General features: G+C 47.2%; 1 protein-coding gene across 1 annotated transcript in view; it reads right to left on the reverse strand.

Annotated features, from left to right (window-relative positions):
- LAMA1 (laminin subunit alpha 1) overlaps nt 1–10,991 on the reverse strand; it is a 122,760-nt gene extending 111,769 nt beyond the window's left edge. The window contains exon 1 of the mRNA XM_043444404.1: nt 10,742–10,991. Coding sequence (XP_043300339.1) covers nt 10,742–10,814 — 73 coding nt within the window. The 5' untranslated portion in view covers nt 10,815–10,991. The remainder of the gene's footprint in view (nt 1–10,741) is intronic.
- Nucleotides 10,992–12,093: the final 1,102 nt, after the last annotated feature.

A 12,093-nucleotide genomic window follows, 5' to 3' on the forward strand; every position in this document is an offset into this window, starting at 1 on the left:
TCAGTATCTCCCTGGGGCTGCTGCTCTGACTTCCACAGATGAAATGATCTCTTGGGATGCTTCCAGCTCTAACACAACGGGATTGGTTAATTTGGCTGAGGCTTGGCCCAAAGTTCACCAGACTGATGAGTAAGATCACGCTTCCTCCGGAGTGTTCTGTCACTATTTAACCAGAACTCTAGATTCCCCGTCCTACATTCACATCTTGGAGACCTTGGAAAACTATTTTTAGAGGGAACTGGGGGGCCTTGGTTAAAACCAAGGTGTTGGACTTATTGTAAAGAAGGAAAAAAAGGTCAAGGCCTCCAAACTGAAAGACATAACATAGGAACAAGGTCTCCTATGCAGCAACCAGGCGAGCTATTAAAGCAAACCAGGGTCTTGATTCCTCAGCCCTGTTCATCCGAGTGGTGCTGGCCCTGGTGAGTTCGTCCATACTGAAAAGGATGCTGCTGAAGGCACAGTGAAAGGCTTCAGGGATGTTAAAGTGTGAAGAAGTTTACGTACCCTCCCTGCCTCATGCTGACAGAGATCCAGCCCCTTCAGCCCAGCGTGTCCTGATGCTGCTGGAGTTCTGACCCTCTGTCTTCACAGAGGCCTGGGGAGGGCCCCGCACAGCGGGAAGGAGGGGGCAGGCCAGAGGGGACAGCACGGCGGAGGACATCCCCTGACCACCCTGGGATCTTGCATTTGAGCTTCCGGGAGACAGTCCAGGTCTAGGTGACAGATGAGAGGAGAGGCTCTTAGCAAAACAGGGCCATTCTCAGAAGGGGGGTGGGGGGGGGGCGTCTTCCCATCCTAGTGAGGAAAAGAGCTGGAGAGATGCAGGGAAGGTCAAAGACACAGCAGTGCTCTTGGGCCACCACCCCCTCACCCCTTGTCTGATTAAATTAAGGTTTCTCAAGTTATTTTTTGGAGAAGACCCTGATGCTGGGAAAGACTGAGGGCAGGAGGAGAAGGGGGCAACCAAGGATGGTTGGATGGCATCACAGACTCAATGGACATGAGTTTGAGCAAACTCGGAGACAGTGAAGGACAGAGAAACCTGGAGTGCTACAATCCATGGGGTAACAAAGAGTCAGACATGATTTAGCAACTGAACAACAATAATAATATTAATTTTCTTTCATTTAAAAAATTCTTCCCTATATATTCATTACGAGAATACAGTCAGAGAAAATTAAGTCTACTTCCGCACATTAGTAATGAAGAAATCAAGACCCAGGCTGGACCACATAAATAGGTAACTCTCAAATAGGCCACATTTATGTACAACTTCTCTTTTTTCTTATTTGAGTATATTGATTTACAATGACTCAGATATATAGCAAAGTGATTCATTTATACATATATTAATACTTATGGGCATCAGAGAAGGGCTAGATCAACTCTCCATACATCCTAGACTTTTTACTGAAAAAGAATAAAACACTTAAGAAAAATTAACAAAGGAAATTCAAGACCAATATGCTAAAAACTATGAAACATTTCTGAGAGAAATTAAATATCAAAACGAATGACTGTGTTTCTTATACATAAACAGGAAAACTCAATATTATCAGATAGCACTTCTCCCCAAACTATCTACAGATTCACTCTAATTCCTACCAAAATCCCAGCCATCTCTTTTGTAGAAATTGACAAGCTGACACTAATGGAAATGCAAAGACCTAGAACTGTCAAAGCAATTTAGAGAAAGTCAATAGTGTGGAATGGTTTACACCCCCAGTTCAAAACTTACTACAAAGCCAAAGGAATCCAGACAGAGTTAGCTTAGGGATAGACACATGGATCAACGGAGCAACGAGGAGTCCAGAAATATATACCGAAAATCTAGCCAATTCCTTCAAATATTATTTCTGAATCATTTGAACACTGAATTTGAAATCATGTCATTTACAGAAAACTCTCTCAGGCACAAATTTTCAGGGAACGTTTGACCACAGAAAAAGAGGTACAACTCAACTTCGTCAATTATAATGGTTAAAACAAAACCAATAAAGTGGGAAGCTCTAAAGGCACACTAGATGCTCTGCTCATATTTCTGGAGAGAATGGGCCATTCTTTCATTCAGTAATAAGTGATTTTTATCAAACAAAAATCCATCTGTGTCATAAATTCTGTGTGCCTTTGTTCTGTTCCTGAGAAGACCAGGCTGGCTTAGCCCCAAGAGCCTGGAGGGGAACAGCTGTCTTCCACTTAAACAACATCCTCCAAAAGCAGGCAGGTAGAGTTCTTTTGAACAAAAACCCTATATAAAAATATAACTCCAAGAGATGGTCAACAAATGCAAACAAGACTGAAGTCAATAAAGTAGTCACTGTCTTTAAACTAAAAGAAAACCTAATGCAGTCGAAATAACGTTTTTAACCAGCATTCTCTTTCTGTTTTCAGTGACATTGTTTCACTGCAGTAACTTGGGCGATGGCGGTGGTCAAGGCATTCAGAAACAAAAATTCCTCCAAATTTGAACTGAGACACACAGGTAGTAGGATTCCTCAGGTACTTCTTGTGCCTGCTTAACTACAGCTCTGGGGATTCAAGGACCACTGGCCACCAGAGGGTGGAACATTCTAGAAACTCAACAAATACTTGTGGAATATGTAAGTTTATGTGGTGTGTGTGTGTAGTGTGTCTGTTGTGTATGTGGGGGGTGACAGGGGTGAGTGTTGGGGATGGAGAAGGAAGAATGGCTTATTTTGCTGGTGGAGCTAGGAGGGAAGTCATAAGCCAAACACTGAAAAGATCTAAAAATGCAAATGACTAATCCTCATCCGAGACCACAGAAACTGTAATCCCTGGGGCTGGGGCCTCCACACTGATGTGATTAAAATCAAACATGCAGCCCAGAGAGAAAACGTCTGTATTAACTATACCCACTCTGAGAGGGCTCAGAGGAGCCACCAAACAGGTGAGCTGTGTGTTTCCATGACAGAAAGGAAACCTGGAGGAGTAGATGTCACCCAACAGGAAGTTTGGTGAGGAAGCCCTACCAGGAGCTCAATTCCCCTGCCTCCCCGTTCCTGGCCCACCACTGGGCTGCAACATGAATTTATGTGACTAGAAGCAAGCAAAATACAGACACTAATTTCCACTGGTGCTACTTGAATCTCCCAACCGTTCCTCCACCATAATTTCTCACAGAAGAACATTTCTTTCTAAATGTGCACTTGGAATTCCTCCATTGAGAATGTCCACTTGTAATCAAAATGAGGAAAGCTGCTGAGAACAAGGACCACAGGACATATCCTGACTTGGGCCTGGCTGGTGGAGGATCCACTACATGTTCAGTCCATGAAGCTTAGCAGGTAAATTAATGAGCAAACAAGGGGGAAAATGAGAAAAACTGACTAGAAATGACAACAATCCCACAAGAAAACATTACTCCGTAGCCCAAGAAGGCATCAAGGATTTTATGCCAGCTCCCTTACAACAAGAGCAGTGGAATTCCCAAAGACATTTCACAAGTTCATCAATATCTCGAATTCTCCCACCTCTAAACTTCTAGAGTGAACAAAAGTATAGCCACGAAGTTAGGGCAGCGGCATAAAGAGCTGGAAAACCTAGACTGTGTAAAAAACAAAGACAGAAATGCCAGAGCTGGAGATTCAGAAGGAATGGGCTGAAGGATGGACAAGGGGAATTTTGAGGATGGGAAATAGTGCCCACCACTGGACAGAACAACAGGGACAGGAAGTATGCCAAGTGGCAGAGATAGTTCTGGAAACAACTATTTAAATTAGAATCCCAAAAGGCCCATCTTGAAGATTGATTGTAAAATTCCTTCCACCTCTGGCATCCAAACAGGAATAAGATTTCTGTCCTATTAGACCTGCAACGTCCTAACTCTGGCATGTGATAGTCGTCTCGACAGCCGGTGATCATCTGCAGTGTCATAAAGAGGAACGAAAGGCAAAAAAATCAGGTACCTTTTAAACTTATTTATTTAATTTTTGGCTGCACCTTAGGGGCCATGGGGTTCCCTGGTAGCTCAGTGGTAAAGAATCTGCCTGCAATGCAGGAGGCCTGGGTTTGATCCCTGGGTCAGGGAGATCCGCTGGAGAAGAGAATGGCAACCCACTCCAGTATTCTCGCCTGGAGATTCCCACTGACAGAGGAGCCTGGTGGGTTATAGTCCACGGGGTGGCAAAGGGTCAGCCATGACCGACTGACTAACACACCAGGGACCTCAGTTCCCTGATCGTGCATCGAACCTGCACCCCCTGCATTGGAAGACAGAGTCTTAACCACTGGACCACCGGGAAAGTCCCCAGGGACCTTTTTAAAGGAAGAAACAAAAATGGAGAGGGACAATTTGGATAAGGAGAATACGGAAAAAAGAAAAGAAAGGAATAGAAGATGAAACCAAGGCGACCAAAAAGAATGCCATCAACTGGGAGAAACAGGAAAAGTAGTCTTTGGGGCAGGAAAGAATTCATGTGCTGGGCCTGAGATAACAAGATAATCACTTTTGTTGAGTAAAATCCTGCCATGACAAAGGGATTAGAAGACATTTAAGTGTGGGATGTACAATAATCAGTGTCGTAGGGTGAGGTCTTCTCCTTTCTAAATGTCCCCTCTTAACTAAACAGGATCTGTTCAACTTAAGCATCTTCTTGAACATTGCAGAGTTTCCTGAGGCTCTGGCAGGAAGTTACAGAACAATGAAACAAAATGCAGGAAATCTTTCAGGGAATGGGAAAAGAGGGGCACTTCTCAGAAGCACTTCTGGAGCTAAATCTGACATTCCCACCAGCAAGACAGGAGGCTCTCTGGCACAAGAACTGGAGTCACACTGCCCGCTGGGCCAGCAGATCAGACTTCAAAGATAAGTTCAGGAATGAAGAGATTCAGGCTTCAGATGGTTGAATCAAAAAAGAGGGGGAAAAAAATGCACACACACGCTGAAAATAGGATCTGATGTGTCCCCACGGCATCGTTTCTGGATTAACCTCTGAAGTAAATGCTCACCTAGGCAGAAAGCTATCCACCACACTGGTCTGGAATCTCACTGCTCCTATTGTCTATCCTCTGCCTCCAAGCAAGACACAAAATGGGAATAAGCTGTCCCAAAGAAAGCTCTCACCATCCAGCCTCGAGAAAACAGACTCTCAGGGCAAGGGTCTGTGCTGTGAAATGGTTACTCTGGGCGCTGGCTGTCACCCTCAGTATAGAGGACGTGAAGATGCAATGAACCTAGCCCAAGCGTGGCATTTTACACTGAAACAGCTCCCTGGCAGGCATGTCCCAACAGAATCCAAGTTCGCGACCTTACCTAAATTACTTCAATAAGGGAATTTCCCCCCCCATTAATTTTGAAATGCATTTGTTTACTCAACTGTGCATGGATACATGTTAGTATTTTAGAAATAAAAAAAGTAAAAGAATTATGTGCAAGCATGTAAGTAGGCTACATACACCCTGCTAGAGAAACTGTCGCTTATCTTGTTCACCCTAACATTTCTCAGGAATATCACTAACAACTTCAGCTAAGATCTCTGAGAAGGAGTTCTCTCTAGTTAATCTCCACTTAGCTTTGTATTCAGGGTGCAGGCTCAACTTTATTCTTCAAGAATTATCTTTAAAAATTAACTTTTCCTGTGTCTGCCATAGATGTTCCAGCAATAAACCAAAATTTTTAGAAAAATAATCAACATACTATCCATAACTTCTAATAGTATTCTTCTCAGATTTTACCTCTCTATATCACAAATCACTTAAATTTATTTTTAAAACTTATTTATGGCTCCAGGAATAGCCCATGAAGGCTACAGTGAGCAATACTTTCAGATGGACTGCAGTGTCAAGAAATCCATCAATGAGCTATAGTCTTTAAATCCAAAAGAGCTAGGAAACAAGGCTCTAATACCTTCTGTCAAAGGCCATGTTGAAAGGGACAAGTTAGAAAGTGAAAAGTTGACAGATGTATATGTATATTAGTGATGCATTTAGCGTCCGGCAGTGGGGATACTGAAGAAGTAGCAGAGAGGGAGCGTGGTGGAGGTGGAGATGGGAAGAGTGTCTCTTGTTTTGTCAGGAAATAATTGGTACCTTCTTTATACTATTAGGAAGTGCTCAAGGGGAAGTAGGTTTTTATGAAGTAGCTCACTTTTGGTAGATGAAGAGACATCTAAGGGAAGACACTCAAGAAACTAAAAATAGTAGTTGCCTCAAAAGGAGGTGACTTAACCTTTTTCTATACACCCTTTGGGTTTTTTTTTTTTTTTAATTTTGTACCATGACCATGGATTACCTATTCAAAACTATTTTTTGAAATTACTTGATTCATAAATAAAGATATTAATGTCAATGTGACTCAACAAGACAGGTGGCTATTAACCACCAGGAATATTGGCAAAGTGATGGAAATGGCAGCCCACTCCAGTATTCTTGCCTAGAAAATTCCATGGACAGATGAGCCTGGCAGGCTACAGTCTATGGGGTCACAGAGTCGGACATGACTGAGCCACTGAGCACACTTGCAATGGACAGACACGAAGATGAGAATGAAACAGCCCTCACCCCCAGGAAGTTCAGGTCAGTGGGTGAGACCGATCAGCCAGTCACTGGCTTAGCCACCAAGATAAGGACAACAATAGCAGTGAGTGGCCAGAGCACCAGCAGTCCAGGGAAGGGCATGTCATAAATACTTCAGCAATGACGGGATCAGGAAGGTTTCTGCAGGGTTTAGGCCCTAAATGGGAAGCCTGTCCAGCACTGAACATCCCATGTCACTATGAATAGGGGCACGGAGGTCCCAGGTAATGCCCCAGAGCGCTGGGCCAATGGATCCCAGTCTCCTCCTTTGGTCCCATCGGACGCTCCAACATCATTTTTTCTGTGTGCATTATGAGGAGTTTGGGAGGCGTTAGTCCAAGCCCATAGGGTGGTGTTTCTAGAAAAATCATGATGGTGATGGTGCTGAGGAGGGAAAGCAGGGGAGGAGGGAGACCCAGTGAGGGAACCATCACAACATTTCATGGGAAAGACAAACAGTTCCTGAGCCTTGTCGGCAGTGGAGACAAAATAATGGGAGATGGATTGCACAGGTTTTCAGGAAGTCAAGTCAATAGATCTTAACACCCAAGTGAAGGTGGATCCAGGCTGGGGAGGACGCAGTGCAGGTGCCACAGGTAGACCATCATCATGGACCACATGCCTGTGATGCTGACACACCCAACGCTGGGCCAACATGCTCCTGTGTTACTGAATCACATCAATCCTCTCCATCTCACAAATCGGGAAGACTGACATCCAGAGATGCTGAGAAACTTAATTAACCTCACAGCTGATCAAAGCTACAGGGCTGGTGTTTGAATTCAAGTAGACTCCAAAACCAGACTCTAAATTTGAGACTATAGAGGGGAAGTGATATTCTATATTTGCTTGTAGTTATGTGCAAAATAGTAATAATGATGCTTAGATGGTATTTATTGAGGGCTATCCCCAGGGTTAGGCACTGTTCTAAGCAATTTTCATTCCACCACGAACAGTGTTTCCAAGGAGGTACCATGACTACTCCCATTTACAGACGGCGAAACCAAAGCACAGAGACATTAAGTAACTTGCCCAAGCTCCCACAGCTTATAAAGCCAAAGAATAAAACATCTAAAGCTTAAAGGCACATCTTGTTATTCCCCCCCCCATAAAATCTACTGCAGATGATAATGAGTACTTATAGAACTTTATGAAAGAGTTATTCTAAAATTGTAGAATCGGGTCTCAAGGATGATTACCTTGAAATAATCACCCTTCCCTCATAGATCAGATGGTAAAGAATCTGCCTGCAATGCAGGAGACCCGGGTTCGATCCCTGGATCAGGAAGATCCCCTGGAGAAGGAAATGGCAACCCACTCCAGTATTCTTGCCTGGAAAATCCCATGGACAGAGGAGCCTGGTGGGCTGCAGTCCATGAGGTTGCAAAGAGCCAGGCACGACTGAGTGACTAACACACACCTCGAAATAAGTGGTCATGTAAACATGTTACGATTCTGGTGATTCTAAGAGTAGTGCAAAGCACCAAGGAACAGCATGTGTTTATTTCCTATCCTTGTTGCATTTGAATTCTCCATCATGCTATATTAACTACAGATGTCCGCTCTATATTTAACGTCTGGAAAAGTGGAAGAGAAAAAAGGAATGGGCCAAAGTCTGGGATACGTAGGAGGTAGGCAGTGATGTTTTTATTACACAAATCTTGTTTCCAACTGCTAAAATTAGTATTTTTTTCTTGGCCCTTACTTGGGGAGTACAGTTACAAGGAAGAAAAATGCACCTTTAAAAGCCATTCGGGCACACGCTTTGCTGGGCAGCACGTATATGCTCAATTTAAATACTACATCCTTTATGAGAATGAAGTAAATTTCCTCTAGTCACAGAAGAGAGTTTTTCCTTTATCCTTGGAATTGTCTACTTTTACTTAGAAAAGAAAAACAGTCCAAAAGCAAGATTTGATGAACTAACCAGTGAAGCAACTGTAATTCCAAGTAATTGCCAGCTGTGGACTTAACACAACATCATTGTTAGAAAGGTACCACCTAGTACTTTGCACTTCTAGAAATAGCTCTTTTTACACAGGTTGTATCTCAAAGAAACTGAGTTTTTGGGCCACATATCATGACGTTTACAGTAGTTCAACGTGCTCAGTCGTGTCCAACTCTTTGGAACCCCATGGACTGTAGCCTGCCAGCGTCTCTGTCCATGGAATTTCCCAGGCAAGAATACTGGAGTGGGTTGCCATCCCCTCCTCCAGGGGATTTTCCCAATCCAGGGATGGAACCCAAGTCTCCCACATCTCCTCTGTCTCCTACATTGCCAGGGGATTCTTTATCACTGAGCCACCAGAGAAGTCACAGTAACACAGACAGGCTGTGAAATGATAAAGGATTCTTAATAAGGGACTTCCCTGGTGGTCCAGTGAAGACTTTGCCTTCCAACGCAGGGGCTGTGGGTTCCAACCCTGGCTGGGGAACTAAGATCCCACATGCTTCTTGGCCAAAAAACCAAAACATAAAACAGAAGCAGTGTTGTAACAAATTTAAAAAAGACTTTAAAAATTGTCCAATTAAAAAAAATCTTAAAAAAGAAAAGAATTCCTAATAATCTAAAAGCTATCAGATGATTGTTATATATATATACACACACACATATATATGTATATATATATAAAAGTACCAGATAACTAGCTCACTGGTGATGTTAGTCAGAATTATTTTATTATTGTATTATGAGCAAATGATACTATTTCACTGGTCATTCATTGTATACACATGGGACCCCAAATTCTAAAAAGTCAAAACTCCCTCAAAGGCGCCTATAAAGAGGGTGATGGTTGATGGGGTGGGGGTTGCAAATCTGGAAGGCAGAGTGACAGATTCAAAGGCCCTCCCGCTGTGGGTGGTTTTCCGTAGCATCTTAAAGCAGGAAAGCCCCGCGGGGTCCCACTTTCTCCAAACACCATTCACAGCCGCCAAGGCCAAGTGCTGCGCCCGAAGGGGAGCGGAAAACATTCCGGGCATCTCCCTAGACCAGGACTTTCAATTCTTAGAACAATAAAGCTGAATCCAGCTGCTCTCCCTCCAGCCTGTGGGAAACCAGGCAATGCGAGAGAAAGGCGTTCAGCTTGCAGAGTCGCAGCCCGCTCTCCCGCGAGGCCGGCCCCTTTCTTTGCAGGCTAACTATGCAAATTCCCTGCATCCCTGCCCGGCCGCGCGCGGAGAGGACGCGCAGCCATTCAAAGCCCGGTCGCCCGCTCCGGTCCAGCGCGTCCCCCGAGAATGCGTCCGAGAAAGGGACGGTCCCTTGGCTGCAGGGCGCAAAGCTGGGCGCGAGGCCAAACACGCATCTTTCCCACGCGGGTGCTGTGCGCTCCGCCTCCCTACTTTTGACCTGTTCCTTCCTCCGTTTTGAATAACACGTGTATCTTTGGGAGTGTGCCGGGGGTCACGGGTTGCATGCACAGACGTTTTCAAGAAATATTCGTGACCTCCTAGCCAACAAGCGGCGCCCTGAAGGCTTAGTCTCTGGGGAGAGCGGGGCACGAGTGTCCGCAGAAAGGGGAGGAGGGCTTCTCGTCCTCCCGGGCAGTGACAGACGTTTTGAAAGTTGGCCGCGGATTTCTGTTCTTGGCCAACCCTGCCCTGCGAGGTTGCCAGGCATCCGAGCCCGCGCTCCCTCACCCCTAAGTGACCGCGGTGTACGCTGCGCGCGGAATGGCCGGTTCTGCCACCTCGGGGCCTGCACCCAGCGTGGCTGGGAGGCGCCCTCAGCGGGTCCACAAGCCCGCGCCTCCGCGTGCGCTCCCCGCGCGTCCACCCTCCGTGAGTGGCTCGGGGACCCCCTTTTCCCGGTCTCGGACCACCGACTTTCTGCCTCCTGACGGTAAAGGCGCTCCGCGGCGCCTTTCCCATTCATTCCCCGCCCGCCTACCCGCCGCGGCCCGGACCGACAGCCAGGCCCGCGCGGCTCTCCACTGGGGCCCCCGGGTCGCCAAGGCAGACCCGGGGACTCAAGAGCCCGAGGCGCCGAGGAGGGGGCCACATCCGTCTGGAGTGCGCCCCCAGCCCTGAGTGCGCCCCCAGCCCTCTCCCGCCTGCCCAGCGACCTTTCCAGGGGCCGCGCGGGAGACCCACGTTTCGGATCCCCGGCCGGGGGTGAAGGCGGATGCGTGCACCGACCTCGGCGCGGCCAGGCGTGGGGCTTTGTCCCGCAGCCCCCCGCCGCCTGGGGACCCAGGCTCACCTCTCTGCTGGCCCTGCGCGGAGACCCAGAGCAGCGAGGCCAGGAGCGCCAGCCCCGCGCCGCCGTCACGCATCTCGCCGCAGCGCTCGGGTCGCTCCGGGGTGAAAGCGGCGACCGCGCGCGGGGACTCCGCCGAGGGCGAGACTGCGCTGCCCGCCGGCCCCTCGGACACACCCCCGTCGACCTCCGCGGCGCCCGGCCCCGCCCACCGTCTGCAGCCCGCGCGGGAGACCCTCCCCCCCTCCCCGGAGACCCCTCCCCGCGGAGACCTCCCCCGCTCCGAGACCCCTCCCCCCAGACCCCTCCTCACATAGACTCTCTCCCTAAAGGCCTCCCCCTCCATAGGTCCCCTCTCTCACACGAGGGGGGACAGCCTGAGCCATCCCCAACTCGGGGGTGAGGGTCGCCCCGCCGCCGCGGGCTCCTAGTTAGGGGGGCAGAAGGAGAAAGTGACTGGAGGAGGAGCGAGGGTGGGGGCAGATCTGCTGGCCTAGGTGGTAGATTCCGAGAAAGTATTCACCCTGCTGACCCTTCCCGCCCCACGGGGGCCGTGCGGCCGAGCCCGGAGCCGGGACCCCCGAGCAGCCGCCACCCAGACCGCAGCACTCGGGGCGGGGCGCGGGGGGGAGGTCGGGCTCGCCCCCATGGTGGGACCCCGGGTTCACCGACCCGCATCTCTGGCCCCCAAGGGGTGGCCTGGGCCTCCCAGGAAGGGACTGGGGCTCATAACTACCAGCTTACCCCCTCTGCTGTTGGCAGAGGGTTTTGTGAAGCCTTTTCTAAAAGGGAGTAGTAATTCGCTTCCCACTTTGTCTAAGGCAAGAAAGGTCGCTTGGATTTAATTATTATCATTCGCATACCCTTACAGTTCGAGAAGGAGATCTTATGGGGGAGCGGGGAGAAGGGAGTTCAGTCTTAATAGGATATCTCAACTGCTTTGTTCTTTTTTTAAAAATACATCTGGTCCCTGTTAAAGAATTTTTAATTTCCTCTGATTTTTTTTTCCTATTGAAAGTATTCATAACACTTTGCAGATCTTGCTTTCTCACAATATAAACAGGAGAGATAAAGTAAGTGAGTTATTAAGGCCCACGCTCTCATAAATGTCTTTTTTCTTTTTTTGCCTGAGATAGTTATACTTCAGTTGTGTCAGTCAATGTGACAACCTTACCAATTCTAGTTTTTCTCAAGACATTTCCTTCAACGTTTAATGAATAAAATATCATTATAATATTAGCAATTATTATTACTTTTAAGCATAGAAATACAGAACAAGAGGATGGAATTTGACCCTTTATAAAGGATGCAATATAGTTGGGTGAGAAGGTAATCATCACAGTACTAAATTTAAA

Source organism: Cervus canadensis, chromosome 23 (assembly GCF_019320065.1).
Source record: "Cervus canadensis isolate Bull #8, Minnesota chromosome 23, ASM1932006v1, whole genome shotgun sequence".
NCBI lineage: Eukaryota > Metazoa > Chordata > Mammalia > Artiodactyla > Cervidae > Cervus > Cervus canadensis.